General features: G+C 31.3%; 2 protein-coding genes across 5 annotated transcripts; one reads left to right on the top strand and one right to left on the bottom strand.

The window, feature by feature from the left end:
• Positions 1 to 508: 508 nt before the first annotated feature.
• Positions 509 to 17,801, top strand: LOC124430245 (1-phosphatidylinositol 4,5-bisphosphate phosphodiesterase classes I and II). Of its 2 annotated transcripts, XM_046976523.1 has the most exons (19): positions 527 to 819; positions 1,784 to 1,944; positions 2,201 to 2,347; positions 3,011 to 3,282; positions 3,372 to 3,456; positions 3,560 to 3,977; positions 4,078 to 4,198; positions 4,286 to 4,481; positions 4,565 to 4,907; positions 5,021 to 5,212; positions 5,386 to 5,595; positions 5,685 to 6,004; positions 6,090 to 6,407; positions 6,484 to 6,528; positions 6,650 to 6,851; positions 6,956 to 7,178; positions 7,312 to 7,627; positions 7,822 to 8,013; positions 8,085 to 17,801. In XM_046976523.1, exons 1-19 carry the CDS (start codon positions 762 to 764, stop codon positions 8,205 to 8,207), a joined length of 3,942 nt encoding a protein of 1,313 aa, XP_046832479.1. In that variant the 5' UTR covers positions 527 to 761; the 3' UTR covers positions 8,208 to 17,801. The 2 variants fall into 2 exon arrangements, with proteins under 2 accessions (XP_046832480.1, XP_046832479.1); XM_046976524.1 differs by lacking the exon at positions 6,484 to 6,528 and having other exon boundaries at positions 509 to 819.
• LOC124430253 (juvenile hormone acid O-methyltransferase) lies at positions 15,394 to 22,756 on the bottom strand. 3 transcript variants are annotated; one of them, XM_046976548.1, is made up of 6 exons: positions 19,886 to 22,756; positions 19,532 to 19,748; positions 19,223 to 19,394; positions 18,848 to 19,001; positions 18,400 to 18,547; positions 15,394 to 18,316 (listed from the first exon to the last, which is right to left on the bottom strand). In XM_046976548.1, exons 2-6 carry the CDS (start codon positions 19,716 to 19,718, stop codon positions 18,102 to 18,104), a joined length of 876 nt encoding a protein of 291 aa, XP_046832504.1. In that variant the 5' UTR covers positions 19,719 to 19,748; positions 19,886 to 22,756; the 3' UTR covers positions 15,394 to 18,101. The 3 variants fall into 3 exon arrangements, with proteins under 3 accessions (XP_046832504.1, XP_046832502.1, XP_046832503.1); XM_046976546.1 differs by having other exon boundaries at positions 19,532 to 22,753; XM_046976547.1 differs by having other exon boundaries at positions 18,848 to 18,980; positions 19,532 to 22,731.

The raw sequence follows: 22,756 nt of genomic DNA on the forward strand, positions 1-22,756 counted from the left end.
ATTGACTTAAGTTTAATAGCAAGGAGAGAAAGCCGGATCGATTTAATGGATGTGGTAAAGGTGATTAGTCTTTCTTTCATCGTAGGGCGTGTACTTATTTTTAGATAAAGTGTGTACATAAGGGGAGTGTACTGATTTGCAGAATTTTCTCGCAAAGTTCATATAAACGTAACTATTTTTATATAATCGTAGTATCGATGAGAACATCTTTTTTTTTTTATTAATCTTTTAAATGGATGCAAAATTACTTTGGAAAATTTTTATACGATAAAAGAGATATCGTCTCTGAATGAGACGATTGGTATACCTCGAAAGATATGAATATATAATTAAGAAAGAAAAAGAGAAAAAAAAGAATCCGAATATTCCATTACATATGTGTATATATGTATATATATGTATATAGATTTAAAATTCGATATATCGTCGGATACGTAAGCATCAACGAAACATGGTCGAACTAATATATTTTTAATGGTTTCTTTAACAAAGCTAAAACCGGCGCATCGCATTAAAATCAATTTAAGCGTGATAACCGCGCGTCTCAGGGCTGTCCTCGCGAGTGCCACCTGGTATCAGTTGGTGGCAGTTAAAATAAGCGGCTGCTGCTCGGTGGTTTTTGTACGACGGCGCGCGAATGGATGTCGAGTTCTGGAATCAGTAAAGTGAATGTACTTCATATTAGTGTTCGTGAATACGAAATAATTATGAGGTGTGCGTTAGTCGTGTTGGATTTTTATTATTTTACGAGTGTGCACTGAATGGGGGCCGGACGAGTGTCAAACGATTCACGTGCGTCTGACTTTGCTCGCGATGCAGGTCTTTTCTATTTTATTCCTATATGTGTGTCAATGGGCTAACGTTGATGATAATCGGCTGTGATTAAGAAAATTTACGTCGAGTGAAAATATACTTTATCTTTTATAAAGAGAAAAAGAGAGATAGAGAGAACGAGAGAGAGAGAGAGAGAGAGAGAGAGAGAGAGAGAGAGAGAAAGAGAAAGAGAGGGAGATTGAGAGAGTGAGAAAGAGCAAGAGTGAGAGAGATAGAGAGAAAGAGAAATAGAGAAAGAGAGAGAGAGAGAGAGAGAGAGTTTGACGTTCGCTCGATCACACTCTTGGGGAAAGGGAGATAGATAGGGAGTGTGTCCGAGAGAAAGAGGGATATCATTCGGAGGTTGAGAGGAATAAAGAAAGAAAGGAGAGGAGAGTAGAAATAGGGACGGCGACGACGACGCCGTTTATAAATCACAAGATCGTTTTCTTTCGTGCGTGCGATGAGACTGGTGTGCCTGTCAGTGTAACGGGGTGATCCACGAGGTGCCCCTGATGTTGAAAACGTTATCCATGAAGCTATCGTCGACGACGTCGTCGTCGTCGTCGTCGCCGCCGTCGTCGTCGCCGCCGCCGTCGTCGTCGCCGTCGTCGTCGTCGTCGTCGTCGTCGTGGTCGTTGTGGTCTCTGTGGCCATCATCGTGGCCCTTGCAACTGTCTTTATTGTCATTATCTTCATCATCATTGTCGTCGTCGTCGTCGTCGTCGTCGTCGTCGTCGTCGTCGTCGTCGTCGTCGTCGTCGTCGTCGTCGTCGCCACCGTCATCGTCGCCGTCGCCGTCGTCGCCGTCGTCATCGTCATCATCGTCATCATTTTTGTCTTTATCATCCCTATCTTCGTCGTTATCTTCGTCATCTTCTTTAACAATATTACCGAAGATTGTATTGTGCTGCTGGTCTCGAACATCGTTGTTTTTATTCATCGTGACTCTCGTTTCTTTCCTTTCAAGCCCATGTTAAAAGTTATTCAGTGCCTGCAAATTATATACTTGTACGGTATCACGAAGTCAGGATGGCAGGCAATAAAGCCCAAATTAACGCTGTACAGACCAAGCCTGTTGAGGTCTCTCAGCAGCTACAGGATGGAGAGAAGTTTATTAAATGGGATGAGGTTTGTATGCTTCCTTTCAGTAAATGGTTTAACTGCAATTATATAGCATTCGTATTAGTATCAATACGATACTACAATTGACCCGTAGAATATAGTTGATGCTGCACATTGGAGCTATTTTGTATGCCGTATGAGTTGTAATTCTGCTAAATCTAAGTTGATTTTATATATCATCTACTTTTTAGTATAATCATTATTATAAGTATATAATAATAAATAGATTAACATTTATGATGCTTTATGAATATTTATGTAGGATTCTGGAGTTGCAACGCCAGTAACATTGAAAGTAGATAAATTTGGTTTTTATCTGCATTGGGTAGATCAAAATAATGAGATGGACATCTTGGACATAGCTACAATACGAGATACGCGCACAGGAAAATATGCCAAAATACCAAAGGTAGTAATATTACATCTCCTCCTCTTTTATACTTTGATTATAAATTTTGTTATCCTGTTTGAGCGTAAAACTTTCATGTTTTAATTTTTTCTCAAAACTTGCAAGACATCTTACATATGCTGTATGCAATATAATATGCATCACCTGTGCTTACTCTGAGAAAGATAAGAGTATTTAATAATGCACATATGCATCACTGCAACAGATATGGATATTGCTTTGAGGGATATCTATAATTAAACCATGTCTTTGAGTAGATGATAATGACGCACAGCACTACATAATAATTATTGATAAAAGTATAAATAGAACATTACCTACTTTATGTTCTTTCTATAAGTTCATCTTTTTTTCTCCTTTCTATCTTGGATACAAGTTGAAAACAATGGTAGTCATATAGAAAGGAAACTAGTTTTCATTATCAATTTTCCCATAAATCAATATAGATAATAATGAATAGATTCCTATGGTTTGTATTATACATGTATAATCCAGTTTAAATATTGTGCTCATTTGAATAACGGCGATACAATGAAACTTATATTTAGCTTATTTTATTAAATATACGAGAAATGTATTAGTAAATATAAGGATTGTAAATTATATTAACTTTTATATCGTATAAAGTCTGTTTCTTCAAGTAGAGAATAATTTGATTTGCAGGATCCAAAACTAAAATCTCTTGTAACTATGGGATCTCAAGACTCTTTAGAAGACAAAACTGTAACAATTTGCTATGGATCTGACTTTGTTAATATGACATTTATTAATTTTTGCACAACGCGTGCTGAAATTGCACAACATTGGACCGATCAACTTCTGCAGTTAGCATACAATTTAACACAGCTCAATACAAGTACAACTATGTTCTTGCAGAAGGCACACACAAGATTAATACTCACAATTGATAAATCAGGCAAAATACCAGTAAAGAAGTACGTAAAGTTTTGCTATTACAATTGATGTATTTTTTATTGTAATATATAGATCCTATTAAATATATTCAAACTGAATTATATTTCAGTATAATCAGAATGTTTACGCAAAATAAGGAAGATCGTAAACGCGTAGAAAAAGCACTTGATATATCAGGTCTGCCATCTGGAAAAGTAAGTTTATGTTCTTATTTATATCATTATATTTTAAAATTACATTATTTTCTTTGTAATTATTTTTCAAGCTATATTGTAAATATGTCTCTTTTTTTTTCAGAATGATGCTGTACCTCTTCAAAAATTCCAATTTGAAGATTTTTTTAATTTTTATAAATCTCTTACACAGAGATCAGATGTAGAAAAAGTATTTGAAGGAATTGTGGGCAATACAAAACGTAGATTAATGTCGGTTAAACAGTTTGTAGAGTTTTTAAATAAAACGCAAAGGGATCCGCGATTAAATGAAATACTTTATCCATATGCAAATGAAGCAAGAGCAAAAGACATAATAATACAATATGAACCAAATAAATATAATGCCAATCGAGGACAGTTAAGTTTTGATGGATTTCTAAGATATTTAATGAGTGAGGATAATCCAATTGTTGCTGTGACCAAATTTGAACTTTCTGATGATATGGATCAACCACTTGCTCATTATTTTATAAATTCTAGTCATAATACTTATTTAACAGGTATATGGAGAGTCTCTGAAAAAGCATCCCTTATAAATTATGTATATACATTAATTCTAGCTTCTTTTTATCAAAGGATAAATATGGATTTCGATTTTAGGTCATCAGCTTACAGGAAAAAGTTCAGTAGAAATTTATCGTCAATGTTTACTTGCTGGCTGTCGCTGCGTTGAACTAGACTTTTGGAATGGAAAGTTTGATGAACCAGTTATTGTTCATGGGTAATTTGAAAAAAAAAAAAAAAAAGAAAGATCAATAAATGACATTCCTTAATGGAATTCCAATTTATTTTAATGTGATTTTCTCAGGTATACATTTGTACCTGAAATTCACGCACGAGATGTCATAGAGGCAATTGCTGAGAGTGCCTTTAAAACATCGGAATTTCCCGTAATACTTAGTTTTGAAAATCACTGTAATCCACGGCAGCAAGCTAAAATAGCGCAATATTGTAGAGAATTATTTGGTGAAATGTTATTAGATGCACCTCTCGATTCTCATAAAGTATTAACATTTTTATATCGAAATTTATATATTTATCGTTATTTAAGTAATAAACGATACTTTAATTTTATCTTATATTTTAGCTGGAACCCGGACAAGAATTACCTCCTCCAGCTTTACTTAAACGTAAAATTATAATAAAAAATAAGAAGAAACATCATCATCACCACCATAAGAAGCATCATAAAAAGCCATATGCATTACCATTGGATGGTGAAGAAACTCCTCAAGAAACCGATGAGAATGGCATAGTAAATTTAGCGGCTGAAGGGGAAAATGGTCCACCGCCGGATATAATACCCGAAAATGAAGTAGTCGATGGGGTTGTTAATAATGGCGAACAACAAATTAGAAATGGAGATGTATCTCATGCACCGATGCTTCAGCAGAGACAGAATAGTAGAGATAGTACGCAAGAAGACGATGGTATCTATCAAAATATAAAGATTATTTCAAATATTATTGCATCTTGATATAGACGTGCATTAATTTACTAAAATAATTCTCTTTTTTATTTTTTAATTGACATATATATATAGATGATGAAGACGAATCAAGTACAGAGGAAGATGAATCTAATGTAGAAGACATTAAATTCAGGATGAGTGATAAAGTTGCTGCACCCGATAAAGTAGCAACTGCAGCGAAAGAAACAGAAGCAGGCGCGGAAATTTCAGCATTAGTCAATTACGTGCAACCTGTTCATTTTAATAGTTTTGAATCGGCTGAAAGTAATTATATTTGTTGAAATGTAATATATGCACGTGCCTATATAATATTTATTACGAATATTTTAATATTAATCGTGTTTTTTTTTCTTTCTTTCTTTTTCTTTTTCCTTTTTCATTTCTTTTTTCTTTCTTTCTTTCTTTCTTTTTTTTTTTTTTTTTTTTTTTTATTATAGAAAAAAATCGAATGTATGAAATGTCATCGTTTGATGAAAAACAGGCCACGACACTTTTAAAGGAAAGACCATTGGAATTTGTTAATTATAATAAACATCAATTGTCGAGAGTTTATCCAGCCGGAACACGATTTGATTCGAGTAACTTTATGCCTCAGGTATTTTGGAACGCAGGTTGCCAATTAGTTGCCCTAAATTATCAAACACTTGGTAAGTAATAAGTGTTATTATAATATAATTACATAAGCGTATAAAAGTATCAGAAAGTTTTATATTTATTTGATTATTTTACACGTTAGATCTGGCGATGCAACTGAATTTGGGAATTTTTGAATATAATCAACGTTCTGGTTATATATTAAAGCCAGAATTTATGAGACGGAAGGATCGTCGATTGGATCCTTTTGCGGAATCAACGGTCGATGGTATCATAGCAGGGACAGTACATATTCATGTGATATCAGCTCAATTTCTGACTGATAAAAGAGTAGGCACGTATGTTGAGGTGGATATGTTCGGTCTTCCAGCGGACACAGTGAGAAAAAAATTTCGTACGAAAATTGTTCCTAATAATGGAATCAATCCTGTTTACGACGAGGAACCATTTGTATTTAAAAAGGCAAGAAACTCTTTCTCTCTCAATCGAACTTACCTGACATTATTAAATGATTAATATCATTGGAAATATCCTTGATTTACATTAGGTAGTATTACCAGAATTAGCTTCCATCAGAATAGCTGCATATGAAGAATCTGGTCGATTGATTGGTCATAGAGTATTACCTGTAGTGGGATTGTGTCCAGGATATCGACACGTTGCGCTTAGAACAGAATGTGGTCAACCGTTACCATTAGCGAGTCTATTTTTACATGTGATTGTCAAAGATTACGTACCAGACGGCCTTAGTGAATTAGCTGAAGCTTTGGCTAATCCGATAAAATATCAAAGCGAAGTGGAAAAGAGAGAGAAGCAATTAATGGTTCTTACTGATTGTTTAGACGAACCTTCTGAAGAAATTGAGGTGAGTATTGAAGATTGATAAATGATATTAAACTAACGCGCCAATATTCACTAACCCTTAAACTAACATTTTATAGGAAAAAGATAAAGTTGGCGAAGCACCAACTGTTTCTAAATCTACCGTAAGTTATTATAACAATGAAATTCGCTAATCAATTAATTAAGTCATATTAATTTCTCAAATGTTTTCTCATTTCTCCTTTCGTTTGTCTCAATTCTAAATATATCTATTTTTTCTTTCAGGAAGAGACTGTTAAGACAAAACGAGTGCAATCAGTAGGTGAATTACCAGGTCTTCAACCAGCAACAAGCAGTACACATGGTAGACCATCGATTATTGGTATAAATACTTCTGAAACACCAGAAGTTGAAGATAATGCACCATCTCCTGTAGTCCAGTTCGTTGATGCATCTGCAAATAAAAGTCCGGTCAATGCTAGTAGTAGTAAGTATATAGGATAATATCAGTACGTAAATATTATTGAAAAAGAAACAAAGATAGAAAAACTACAAAGATAGCGTTCACAATATTAATTTTTTTCCGTTTAGCGAGCGAAGAGATAGTTGCTGAATCTTTGGAAAAACTTATGGAAAATAAACTCGTAAAGGAGAAGAAGTCAGAGCTTGAGAAAAAGTTGGAATCTTTAAGAAAAAAACATGAGAAGGAAAAAATACGAATACAATCCCAAAAGGGTTCTCTCGATGGAGAAAAGCATAAGTCCAAGTTTTGCATGAGTCATAAATTGGTGAAACGATTATCAAGTAGAAACATGTTAGTATCGATGTATATATATATATATACATATGTACGTTGTGTTTGATTTACTTATTCGAAATAATAATTAAATTGTTGCTTTTGTTTTTCTTTCTTTTCTTTATTTTTATTTTATTTTTCTCTCGAACAGCTTCTCAAGTGACGTTGGTTTAAGTACTATAACTCTGGCAGAAACTTCCGAATGTTCTGACATGGAAAATCGTGAAGGCGTTGAAGGTCTATCAAGAGGCTTACCTAGAAGTCAAAGTGAACGATTATTGGCTGTATGTAAAGCACACATACAACAGGAACGTGAATTACAAGAGAAATATCATGAAAGCGTATTTGCCACAATAGAGAAGGTGATGCGTACGTCGCAATCGAATCAATTGAAAACATTAAGAGTTCTACAGGAAAGGGAAACAGCTGATGTTATGCGTAAACTTCAAGCCAGTAGACACGGCGAGGTATATGCTTCATTTATATTTCTTTCTTCGATTGATTTCATTCCTTTTGAGATGGAAAAAAAGAGAGTGATTAAAAAAGATCTTAACGTTAAATAGAATACGTTTAGTAGATTTGTTATTTCGTTATTTCTTTTTTTTTTTTTTCTTCCACACAAAATTCTTATACATATATATTATATCCTTAAAACACACAGGTCAAGCAGTTAGCTAAGGTACATAAGGACAAGGCCGAATTAGATCGGATGAAGAGAGAAGTCGCTAAGTCGACAGTGGAAAAAGGTGTTAACGAATGTACTAGATTGAAAAAAATTTATGAGAAAAAGAAGGCAGAGTTGGAAAGGCAACACGAAGAGGTCCGACAGAGGTTGGAGGAGGAAAAAGCTAATGTAAGAGTTTCTTCTCTACATAAAAATATTTTCTCTTATGGTTTATAATGATGTGATATATAAATTTTTAGGTAAAAGCCACTCTGCAGGCAGAGTATAATAGTCGTTGTAGTAAATATGAAAGTGGAGAGTTACCATTATCACCCTCAGGTGGTACAAGTATGCCTGAATCACTCAGTGAGAATACGTATTAATTAATGAAACGAGATGATATTCTATACATTACATTGTCTCAGTGAAAATTTGGACAATATACCAAATGAAAATACTGACGATGTTGATACATTGAATAGCTCTTGATGAAACTCTATCCGACGATGGCAGGATAGAATAGTGGATTTGTTAAACGGCAGATATACTTTCTGAAAAGTAAAGAAAAAAAAGAAAAGAAAAGAAAAGAAAAAAACAAAAAAGGGAGAAAGAGAGAGAAAGAGAAAGAGAATATGATCTTAGGCAGCTCGTCAATTGTAAAAATTTCGATGAGCAAGGTCTCAATACTACATACATCGTGTGTACATAAAATGAGATTTTAATGTCTAACGTCTCGATTTTAAAATTCGAACGACGTATAAGATAATTTTATATCTTCTTAGATAAATTTATCTCTTACGTTAGTACCATAAATATATATATATATATATACGCACACATACACACACACATATATATATATATATATATATGTATATATAGAGTATCCAAATGAATTGTCCAACGGGATTGAAATCTAATGATTTAAAAAAAAAGAAAAGGAAAAAACGCTGAGATAGGTTAATTTTGTTTTTATCGAGAACTGATTAACTCAAAATTAGAAAAGAGAGAAAAAAAAAGAAAATATAGCACCATCGTAAAGAGAATTAAAATATCTTTCAAATGACACCATTTGACCTCCGTTATCACTTAAGAATTTTAAGGAGGTTAGCTCGAAATGAATGAATATACGATAAGAATCTGCTCCTATCAATAATAAAATTGACCTGTCCTGATATTTTTCGAAAAAATCGCTTAGATTATATAATAATCCTGATGGCCACTTTCCATTGAAATACTTTGGATATATATATGAGTGTATATATATATATATGTATGTATGTATATATGTACGTATGTATGTATGTATATACACACGTATATATACGTACTATTAATCGAATGAATAAACGCAATTGAAACTGAATTTGAGTTTGGATCGATCGAGGTTTACCTAGCATACGAGCATGCTGCCTTTCGATCTTTTCATTATCGAAAAACATTTCATCGATTCTTTAAACAGAAAAGAAATAAATTATGTGAGAAGTTTTCAAACAACCGAGTTAAATCTGCCGTTGTTTATACAGTATTAAAGAGCTACTACTCATTGAAAACTAATGGAACATTGATTTCCGTTCTCATTGTTATTAAGTATGAGGAAAGCGTGGAAAAAGAAAACATATATATATGTATATATATATATATATATATATATATGTATGTATGTATTTAAAGAAATAGAAAGAAGGAGAGAAAGAGAGAGAAAGAGGAGAGAAGAAGAGAGTATATATAATTCTAAATAAGAGAGTAAATCTTCCTAAGTGCTAACACTTATTCTTGTTGTTATATGCATAAGGCGTTATTTAATTAAACCAGACTACTTCTGAATCGCGTTCCAAAATGTTGTCTATTACAATGATCTATAATCAAAATGATTTGATCATATTCGTCAGACATCGGCAGATCACAGTCAAGAACGAATTCTCTTAGGCCTGAGAGAGAATCGTTGAGACATAGCGAAGATCTGAAAGAGCGCTTACGTGATCTGATATGTATGTGTATATATATATATATATATATATATATATATATATGTACACATGTGTATATATATATGTATATTTTGACTGAAAGTACTCCATATTAAAGACATTTTTAAAAATGAAATCTGGTATATATCCTGGAATATATCGGAAAAAATTATTATTTTCCATTTGGATCTTACGCTCTCGATAATAAATTTTTTTTAGAATGTAATACGTATGTTTTCACATACAAGAGTAAATTTATATAATATATATATATATATATATATAAATATGTATAAATATATATATATATATATCTGACAAATTAATCATGTATTTTTTACATTCGTTTGTCAGTTTTTATTTGATAGCAAATCGCGAAGAACATCGCTGTGATCTCTTACGAAAGGGTTCTTAGATAATTCGTACATTTTCGTGAAAGTTTTGTTTGGACGCGAAAGAGTTTAAAAAGAAAAAAGGAAAGAACATTAAAGTAAAAAAAGGAGAAGAAGAAGAAGAAGCAAAAGAAGAAAACAGAAAGAAGAGAAGAAAAAAAAAGAATAAGAAAACGAAGAATAATACGAGAAAAAATAGATAATCTCAGATTTTCTGTGTATCACGTGCATATATACAAATACTTCTTGTTTTACAAATTTGATTATTAAGATTATCAATGGTAAAAATTGGAATTTTTAGGAACAGAAGATATATATATATATATCTTCTGTTCCTAAAAAAATATATATATATATATATATATATATATATATATATATATATATATATTCCATGGATGAGAAGTGTAAATTCTCATTATAGAAAAGTATGATTAGAAAGAAGGGGAAGTTTATTTGTAAAGACAAGAATGATCTGTATAAATTTCATGCTGTGTAGTCATCGATTGTATTGACTACAACAAGCGGAACCTCTTTCGAGGAAGACAATCAAAAATGTTACTTCATGTAACATTGTCCTTATTGTTTCTATCGTATATGTTTAACTATGTAAGTTACGCATATATATATATATATATATATATATATATATATATATATATAATGTAATAATATAAGCTATATCGTAATCGTACAAGAGAAATCTTATTATAATTGTAAATGGACTTAGGGTATATTATCTTGTCCGAGTGATCTATTTAAGAGAATTTATCTTATGTGCGCGTATGTGTGTGTGCATGTGCGTGCGTACGTACGTGTTTACGTGCGTGCGTATGTATAATCTTGTTGTGTGTCTAACTTTCAATCGATCGCGAGTTGTCGAGAGCTGCTACTATTACTATATACTAGTGGATGGATTTATAGAAAAGAAAAAAAGACTACGATATTTATGCAATGTAGACGTTTGTTGAATTATTTTAGCGAGGCGCCGTGTTGCTACTGTGTCCTTTAAGTTTCCGAAGGGTTGCATATATATATATATATATATATATATATATATATATATATATATATGTGTGTGTAAATTGTTCCCTTCGATCTGGAGACTGAGCCCAAATGAAGGGCTGTTGATAAACTATGATCTATCGTTGATACTTTGCCGCTGCCGCTTTATTTATTTCAACGGGATATTTTTTTACACTTCGACGTTAAGCTTTTTCAAACATGTCGCTCGCGCGAAAGAGAGAAAGAAAAAGAGAAAGAAAGAAAGAAAGAAAAGGAGAAAGAAAGAAAGAAAGAAAAGGAGAAAGAAAGAAAGAAAGAAAAAAGAAATATACCACCCGACATCTGATGGGTCAATCCTAACGTCAATGTTTTTCTAATCTAGTACATGATATAATCGATATATATATATATATATATATATATATATATATATATATATATAGAGAGAGAGAGAGAGAGAGAGAGAAAGAAAAAAAGAAAAAAGAAAGATATATACATATATACTTCGAATACGTGATCTCATGGCATTTAATGTCTGCAAATTCCAATATTCTCGTTCGCGTGATGTTACGGGATTATTTCAAGAACGATTTGTTGTCATAAATGTCGATAGATATTTTCAAATAGAGATGATTTAATGATATCGTTGTTTTTCAGGAATCAATAAATTATATTCTTCAGAGCGATACACGAATATATATATATGTCTGGAAAAAAGTAATATATCGAATTTATATTTATTCTTCTTATGTTGAAATCTACAATATTTTCACATGAAATATATATATATATATAATATAAATATTTACAAAATTCCGTTTGATTTTCAATTATTTCAAGAGATTAAATTAAAAATTTTGCAAATTAAATAACAAGAATTGCATCGTGCCCGTGCAATAACAATATTCATATATGAGATGGTTAATTGATGAAATGTGAACTTTTTCCTTTTTCGTATTATATCCTTAAGTATAATTAATAAATTTCAAGGTTTTGCGTTACAAGAGTTTTACGTAAAAGAGAATTAATCTTTTTTTTTTTTTTTTTTTTTTTATTAACAACTGCGCTCGCTCAAATTTAATTGAAGAGGAACAGATTTTTAATTTAAGAATGACGATGATTACAGGTGGATAAGCATTTAAAAAGAGAAAAAAGATGGTAACACACTTGGTTTCGTCTCTACTTAGTAAATATTAATATTAACAAATTAAGCAGTAAACAAGAGTACGATCTGTTAAAAGATGAGAATGTTGCAGATTCATATAAATGTGTGCCGTATTTAATATTATCCCACGAAAACATGTACGTATACGTATACATCGATGTTATATACATTAGAAAGAATTATGTGTGACTTTATAGTCTGTTACGCTCTATTGGAGAATCTCTAGAGACAGAGAAAGAGAAACAGAGAGAGAGAGAGAGAGAGAGAGAGAGAGAGAGAGAGAGAGAGAGAGAGAGAGAGAGAGAGAGAGAGAGAGAGAGAGAGAGAGAGAGAGAGAGAGAGAGCGAGAGAGAAAGAGAGAGAGAGAAAAGATGAGATATTATACTATATTTAGATCATTTATAATTATTGGGTATAATCAATTGTGAAAGATTTTATATTTTGAATATGTTCTAGCATAGACATATCCTATTTTTCAGTGTGATTGATTCTTTGCCATTAATTTCCTTTAATCTTAACTTTTCCTTTTTTTAAAACTTTCTCAAGGTTACTCCTATTGTTTTAAACTCCTATTGCATATCTTTTTATACGAATTTTCTTTGTTATTGTATTAACTGTCCATATTAATTAATTATCGTATCTTTGTATACGTCTATCATACAAGATACTTTATATACAGAACAGCAGTTGTATATTACAGATTTTCTTTTTATATTATGTAATATGTGTATACACATATATAAAAATTGTGTATTTGTTATATTACGTATAGAGATATATACATATTATATAAATATACACATATATATACCACTGTATATATAGTTAAAATAATATATATATATATATATATATATATATGTATGTATATATATATATTGTCGATGTTGAATATATTATGTGTTGTTGCTGTTGATGTTGTTAATAGTAGAATAGAAAATTACGAGTTAGACCTGGTGTGTAACAGCTATTTTTTAGAAAAATATCTTACTAGTTTGATTTTATCGAATGCAATACACTATTTCACTGATATATATATATATATATATATATATATATATATATATATATATATAAATATATATATATACATACATATATATATATTTCCTTAGTGCCAATCAAGTTACAACACATCATGATTTATCAATAATTTTCATGTCGATCAATCAAGTTGAATCGTTAAATTTAACGCTGCGATCTTGCCAAACTTATTAAATCATTTATCTTGGTTTTAAGTTGTTGTTAATATACGTAAATACGTAATATGAAAGTACGATTTCTCCGAATGCAAAGATTTTATTGTACAAAGAGAAATTATATATATATATATATATATATCATATATATGCATAACATATATATATATATATACACACATATTGTATAAATTATTGTACAGTATCATTGTACGGCCTACGGAAGATCGTATAAAAATCATTTGGTTTTATTTATTTTTTTAAACAATCCATTGGTTAATTTTTTTCGAATAAGAAAATGATGTGCATTTAAAAAAAGAAAGTCAATCGTAGACGTGCAATGGATATATATATATATATATTTTTTTTTTTTTTATTTCTTTGGATCTTCCATTACGCGTTAAGAAATAGATATTATATTTCATGCTTCTTTATGATCGATCTTTGATCTCCGTCGAATATATTGTATATTTACTACCATATGTAACAACGATTTTCCGTACCTGAATATGTATCAAATATGTTTTCAAAGTTGATCTTAATTTTTTTTGGAGATGTGCTTCACATCGATTCACGGTACGATGTAATAATATGTATTGTATTAGTTGTATAAGTTGGATACAGTGAAAGATTATTATTATTATTATATATTCTTTTTTTTTTCATTTTCGTTTTCATTTCTTGTAGTTTTAGTATTTTTTTTTTCTTTTGTTTCCTTTTCTTTTTCGAAAGTGAAAATATTTTTTCTCTCGAGATTTGTATATTCTTCTTCCGTTTATCCAAAGTATTCTAATTAGATGGATCAGGGATTTTTTAGAGATTAGTTCGATCGATCTCGTGTCGATTATTAGTTAAATGCGAATATATATATATATATACACACACATACATACATACATACATATATATATATATATATATATATATATATATAGGAGGAATCGTATAACGTTGTGTCTGAACTTTATTTTTATTCAAACATAAACAATTATTAGAATTTTAAATATAAGAATATAATGTAATCTGTTTTTTTTTTTCGTATGTCTATCTCTTTTTGTAAATTGATAATGAGGGACGAAGAAAATTTTTATTATATTCATCAACGAAATAATATCTCTTAATCGATTGATTTTTAATATTGATCACGTTATACGATTTATCTTTTAGAAATTAAATATTTGCGTATAATCAAAATAAGAATGGATCATAATTGAACGAAGCAAATATGTGGTTTTTAGGTAATGATCAATGTTGTTGTCGTATGCACAAGAAAAATATATGTATGGGGATATTTCCATTTCAAAATAGAAATTCAAAGAAAAAAACTTTATTTTTATTTATCGATTTATTTATCAAGATCAATTTTAACTCTTACATTATATCTTTATTTTTTTCTACAAATGAAAATATATTATATCATTTGTTTTATATATATATACACACACACATATTCTTCGAATTTTTATTTGCATCTAAATAGCAAATAGATAGTTCAAAAATGTTGTCTTCCTCAAAAATAGTATATCGTGATCGACGCGTTAATATTTAAAAATTGTTGTAACTTTTGTTCCACTTTTGTTATGTCGTGTTCCTTCCATTCATTTTTAATTATTACTATTACTATTACTATTACTATTACTATTACTATTACTATTACTATTACTATTACTATTATTATTATTATTATTATTATTATTATTATTATTATTATTATTATTATTTATTCCCTCGTGTTTCTACCGATGGTTTCATGTGATACACGATTAACAGATATATCTAATATGAATTTTATAATATAGGAGTCCAATACTCGTTTCACATATTTCTTTTTCTATGCATTTCATTTTAGTTTTTTCTTTTTTTCTTTTCTTTTCTTTTTCTCTTCGAATTTTGTATATGTGATTATGTCGTAAATAATGATTTTTGTTGTGTTCATGCATTGTTCTTCTTTTTTTATTTTTTTGTTTATTATTCTCCGATCATATCCTTCTCCTTCCTTAAATCAAATCTGTATTATCCATGTGATTTTTTACAGACAAATTTCCCTCGCACAATTGATGATCTTTCAGTTCTTTTTTTTTTCTCACATTCCAATCGTTAACTTTTACGTGCTCGAAAAAACATTATAATACTGATCTCTATATTGTTTTTTCTTTCCCTTTTCTCCCTTCTCTTTCTTTTCTTTTTTTTTTTGCTTTTCTTCTTACCGATAATAAAATATGCAATGTTATACACATTTTTAAACTATACAAAAAAAAAAAAAATTCCTTTATATCGCGTACAATCAATATTATTTATAATTTTATTTCGGGACAGTTGGTCAATGTTGAAAAAAAATTGAGTCAAGTGTGACCCGACGAATAAAATACATCGACGAACTATTTCGTATATACTAATAATCATTGAATCGTTTTCTTTTGCGTTACAATTACGAAATAGAAACAACAAAATTTTAAATCGTCAATCGAATTGAAACATTTGTCCATTACTGTCGTATAAAATATATATGTATATACACAGTAGGTGTCCAAGCGAAAGTCAATGATATTTAAAGAGATAGACAAAATGAATTAAAATGAAAATCAATTCGGCTCTAGGATTATTAAGACAACAAAGAGATTATTAGTTTTCATCTAAAAATAATTTCTCCTCTCATTCACTTGTGCCTTGCCCTTGATCATCCTTCATCATTCGATACCCCCAAACATTTGTTCTTTCTTTTCCCATAAAAAAAAAAGAAAACGAAAAAAAAACAAACAAACAAAAAAACTAATATTTAAATAATTAAGAAATTAAACGTTTTCAATGTTCGATGTTCTTTCTACGATTAAGGATATACGAGTTAAGTAACGCACTCGATATACATATATATATATATATATATATTATATATACTTATATATATGTATATATCGCTTCGTTAACTGTAACGTCGTAGAGTGTAATTAATAAATGTACGTACCTATTATACCTATCGCATATATGTAATTAAGAATTAAGGCATATAGGATAAGGTGAATCGTCAGTTTAGGATCACTTTACGAGCAATACTCGTTTAATCCTGAAAAGCTCTCCTATATTTCGAACGAACGATTCTAAAACAATCGAAACTCTTTTATTCTAATCTCAAATGCGCTATTGTAAATTAATTGGATATAAAAAAAAAGTGAATTTGAAGTGATAAAGATATAGACAATTTCGAAATGACCGATAAGATTTTACAATTATCGTGTCAATAATCGAGTCAATGTATCCACGTCTGCAACATTATTAATGAATTATTACTCACACATTTACTTACTTACTTACTTACTTACTTACTTACTTATATTAATTAAGTATCGTAGATCGAAATAATATATGAAAGATTTGTGTTGTGCAAAATCGATGTTTCCTATTTCGCAGCTGACACGCAAATTAACAGAATACAACATCTTGATAAGAAATGAATATATATCAATAGTCATCATTGATAATGTATGTATATCTAATTTACAATTTATCTCTATCATTGTGTTACAGAAAAAGATAAATCTGTGTATATTGATAAAATACTTTCGCATGCGCGATCTCGTTCGTAATGCTTCCAACGCGTTAAGTATTCCTTTTAAGTCTTCCTCCTTAATCTCGTTTTATGAAAATTATCTGATTGTTGCGACTTGCAATTAACGTATAATATACAATATACATATATTGTATATACGTGCGTGTGTATACGTCGGGAAAAAAAGGAAAGATAAAAAGAGACTCTGAGATGATGCGCTGTAAATTAAAACGATTGTTATATTCTGATTGAAACATGCTTTAAGGAAGAAGAATTAAACGAACGAACATTCGTTTACAAAATTGTAATAAAAAGATATTTTCCTTTCCCTGTGCATGTTAAAATTTGGATAATAGATTGCGTATCGATATATAATATATACGCACACAATACACACGCACTTATATATATATATATATATATATATATATATATATATATATATATATATATATTATACATATATATATATGTATAAAATTGCTGTTAATAAACCATAAGATAAGCCGTCAAACTGGATGTATTTTCTAGACAAAAAAAGAAGAAAGGAATTTAGAGAAAAAGTTGTTACCTGCTTTGGTGGATAAGAAACCACACACGATACCACATGATGATTCAAGAGTTATAACGATATTCTATAAATGGCTGTATTGTATTGTAAAATTAAAGGCACAGTATACAATAAACTTTATTGTCGTAGGACATTGAATCGTTCTTTTTTTTCTTTTTCTCTTTTTTTACTCTTTCTTTCTTTCTGTCTTTCTTCATTAATCTTTATCTTTCTTCTTCTTGTCTTTTTTCCTTTTATCATTTCAATTTCTATCAATGGTTTCTAATTAAAAGGCGTTATGATATAACGCGTTGATATCTGTAACATCGTTTTCATTTGCTTATTTTGTTTTCCTCCTTATTTTCTTTTTCTTCTCCCTTTTTTTTTTTTCTTTTTTTATCGTTCTTTCTTTCTTTTTTCTCTTATCGAACGATATTAGATACTTTTCTTATTTATTTCGTAGTTACGTTAGTATAAGGTTTCTCCATATACGTCACCAAAATGTGATATCTATCTAATACGCTATACTCTTGTTGACATTTGTCGGCCTTATTTGGAAATAGAATTTTTCGGCTGATAATTTCTCGGATCAGAATGTCTTCGAATTCTTCCTTTAAATCACCCTCTGGTATTCTCGATATAAAGGGATTTACAGCTAATGCGTGTTCTGCAATAACGAGATCATTTATCGGGATTAATTCGATCGTTCATTAAACTCATTTGCATTGTCATACGATAAATTTATTTTACTTTTTAAACTTTGAATGTTCTGATATACGAAGCTCTTTTCTCGTTTGCTGCAATGCAGAACATTGAATCCGATATCCTCGAGGATGGATCTAAGAGCGCCTCTCGAATCGTTGCTACGATGAAAATACGGGACGAATTTATGAGCATCCTGAAATATGTATTTTCACGATATTTCAAAAGGATAAAGATCATTATCGAGGATAAACGAAATATAATTCATTCGTTCGATTTGTTCGTCGAGATCAATTTAATAGATCGAATATTAAAGGAGAAGGGATCGATTTAATTTGTTATAGTTTAATGATTTATTATTAAAATTTGCAATTGTACAGATCAGGTACGAATTGGTCATTCAGTTTTAAATCGATATTTATGCGATTTTCAAATTCAGAAAATATAATTACGAAGAAGAGAAATTTCAGGATTGAAATAAAGATCGATACGATACCTGCATGTACGGTTGATAACGTGGATTCTCGTGTATTCTGACGTAGGCATCGAAACCGTCGTTGTATGCGAGGAACATAATCAATGCCTTGCCACCAGGTCGAAGTAATTTGAAGATATTCTCGAAGGCCAGCCTAAGCACGTAAGCGAAAGATCTGATATCGATAGTTTTTTCTTTTCTTTTCTTTTCTTTTCTTTTTTTTTCTCTCTCTTCAGACGACTTTTCTATCGTTCGTTATAACTTTTAAATCTTAATCGAGATGGAATGAAAAGAGAAGAGAAAAGAAGAGAAGAGAATAGAAGAGAAGAGAAAAGAAAAGAAGATAAAAAGAAGAATAGGAAAGAGAAGAGAATAGAAGAGGAGATAAGAGAATACCGCGTATTGTGACACCAATGAAGACAGTAAAAGGAGACGGCATTGTCGTATCGTGCTATTTGTTCCTGCGGCAAATTTGAAGTTTCGATGTCCAAATGAAGAAAAGATAGGCGTGGATTTTCGCGATAATTTTTCGTTGCGTGTTCCAACATGGCGTTTGATACATCAACTCCTATTAGAGAATACGTAGGATATTTAAAAAAAAGTTTTGATATAGAAAAACATCAAATTTTTCCTACATTTTTATTTTGCACGAGGAAAAATGTTATAATCATATGGTTAAATGAAAAATTTGTAAATGAATCTTACCGATTATCACGGATTCCCGTGGCAATCTTGGTAAGATCAGTTCTACAGTAACCTGTCCTGGGCCACAACCAAGGTCGATGCATCGTCCATGCATCTCCCTTAACTCTTTGTCAAATTCCTCTACGATTTCGGAGGTATCGTGATATTGTAATTTGCTTGCATTTAAATACTCGTCGACTTTCTCCATCTTAATACATGTAACTCGTTGCTCCGAGCACTTTTCCCAAATGAAAAATGAAGAAAATAATGAAGGTATAGAAGCGCGTTTACGATTTGTGCACTTATGCACGTACATATATATATATATACATATATATGTATATATGTATATAAAGAAACTAATGTATATATTACTTCAATACCATGCCCGCGAACCTCCTGACTACTGACTTTTCGACCCGAGTTTCGTATTTATATTCGGTGACTCCCCTACACAAGAGAGCAACTTTCTTGCTCTATCTCTCTCCTCTTCTTTCTTCCTTTCCTCTTCTTCTCGTCTTACCCGTTTCATTTCATTTTTTTCTTACTCTCTTACTTCTTTTTTCTTTAAACCACACTTTCCCCTACTCCTATTCGTACCTACCTCAATATCCGAATTCTTTTCTCTCACTTTGGTTATATTTCGACGAGAGGAGAAGTTGAAGAGGGAGGAAGGGGGAGGAGAAAGGGGGAAGAAGGCCCATGGGACCATGCAGACCTCGGAAGTTCAATGACCGAGCCTGAAAACTCGACTCTTGGTTCGAAGGATCCACCGGGTTGACCCGAAATACGTCTCGGCTCGTAACATCTGAGATATCACGACGATTCTCTGTCGCTTTTGTCTTTTATCTACGATCGGTCGATCTTTTATGACCTTCCATCGACCTTTCTTGACGAGCGATAGCAACCCCCATGTCGAGAGATGTCCTCTTGTCGGTCATCTTAAATTGGCCCTTCTATTTTTTTAACCTAATTTGATATCTGAACGAGTCAAAGGGATATCATGTTTTAGACTATGATCTTTCTCTCTCTCTCTCTCTCTCTCTCTCTCTCTCTCTCTCTCTCTCTCTGCCTGTCTCTCTTTCTTTTTGTCTCTACTTGTTCTTTTACTTTCTTTCTCTCTTTCTCTCTCTTTTTTAATATCTCAGATAGTTATCGTAAATTTGTTGTCAAATTCCTTTACCTTAGCCAATCTTGAAATTTCACGACTCGTTGCTAGATCGGACTGTCCTAGATTAGGGTGTCCCGTGGTGAACACCATGGAACAACCACGAGCGTTTCGATGAAGTGAATCGGGTGTATAGTTAGGAGGTCCAGATAATATGAGGCCCTAAGACGAAAGGGGGAAACTGGTCGTGACCACTTTGGTGGGCCTCCTCGGTTTGATCCGATTTTTACCGAACGCTCACGAATTCGTTATATATAAAACAGCCTTGAACAGGAATTAACAGATTTGATTATTGTTCCAATTAATAGAAAATTTACAAATTTCTATTATTATTATAGACATTATATATATATATATATATATATATATATATCTCCATATTTTATATTAAATGGGTCACGCATTTACCTAAAGTACGTTTTCTAATCTTTCCTCGTATCGATTAGATTGATCTATTCGTTAGATTTATCGATGTATGCGAAAGCAAGCGTGTACGGAGGAACGCGTTCACGTAAAGCACGTTCCATTATATCGATGATAATAGAGGTGAAATCCTATCAAGCAATTCGAACCCTTGAAGCGTTCTTATCTTTCGTTCGCATGTATTTGCCTTTCGGACAGCAGCAGCGTATTTGAATATGCGTCGGCACACTCCATACACGCAGGTATATTATATAGAGAATGTTTTCCTAATCAAACATTCATATCTCACATATACATACGTATATAAACAAGTGGGGGATGAATTGTTATGTAACTCTCCCTTCTTTTTTTTTCCTTTCTTTTCTTTTCTTTAGTTTTTTATCTTTTTTTTTTTTCACCAGTGAAACAAATCATACAACTTTTTAAGTGTATCAATGATATTTAAAAAGACAGACCAATTTGTCTAATTTCTAATCTAAAAGAGCTATCTTTTTCTAACGTTGTATAGAGAAAGAGAGAGAGCGAGCGAGAGAGAGAGAGAGAGAGAGAGAGAGAGGGAGAAAATAAATGCATGGAAAGTGTTGACCATGAGGGAAGGATGATATAGGAAGGAGGGATGAAAGTGAAGAGATATCGATTTGAGTGAGAGAGATAAAAAAATACATAGAAAAAAATCGATAATTATCGATTAAAAAGAATAATATATGTATATGAGAATAGAGGTGAATGTGTATAGTGAAGGATTAATAAACATTTTCTTTCCACTTTTTTATTTTTTCTCTTTTCTTTCTCTTCTTCTTTTTTTCACATTTTTTCTCTCCTTCATCTACTTTCATCTTGTCTTGTTACTTAAATCCGCGGCTAGCTTTCGAATGTATTGAGTGCCAGCGAGGTGCCGTAATACGAAGGACTTTGATAAATGACTGATGTGAAAAAAATCTGCGTCGATACGTCTTGCTCAAGGAGATGTGTCGTCGGAAGTGGAAAGAGAAAGAGAGAGAGAGAGAGAGAGGCAGAGGAAGAGGAAGAAATAGAAATGGAACGAAATAGGGAAGAAGTTGTGAAACCCTTCTTAATGAATATGTTTTAATATTAATGTTAAAAAATTTTCTCGACTAATAACAATTTTTCTAACAATTAATCGGAGATAATTATTAACGATCTAATAAGATTTCATGTTATTTCTTCGAATAGGATACATGATAGTTTCTAATAAGAACAAAATAAATCGCCTTATCTTTAATTCTTACGGTAGCATCGTCACTGACAAATATCTCGGAAGCCGTATGGTCCAGGCATGGGAATGAGGATCGGTCGATCGTCCTTTCGCGGATGCGTGCTTTATCGGAAAACACTGAGTGAGATATATGGTGAGATTATGCGAGATGGCGTTTTGGAGTCGAACAGGGTGCTATTCTCCGCTCCGTCAATTATGCTAATTTCGATTGCTACGAGATTAATGAAAGAAGGCAGCGTTCTCCGTTGAATCCTGACGGTGGAAACGTGACGTTCTTATCCGTACTCGTTCGACCATGCCATAATTCGTTAGACTTGTAATTATTGCACCATATTCGAAAAACTTTTATATCTCATCTTTTTCTTCTTTTATATATATATATATAAAAGAAGAATATATATATCGTTTCAAATGGATA

Source organism: Vespa crabro, chromosome 17, assembly GCF_910589235.1.
Source record: "Vespa crabro chromosome 17, iyVesCrab1.2, whole genome shotgun sequence".
In the NCBI taxonomy this organism is placed as follows: domain Eukaryota; kingdom Metazoa; phylum Arthropoda; class Insecta; order Hymenoptera; family Vespidae; genus Vespa; species Vespa crabro.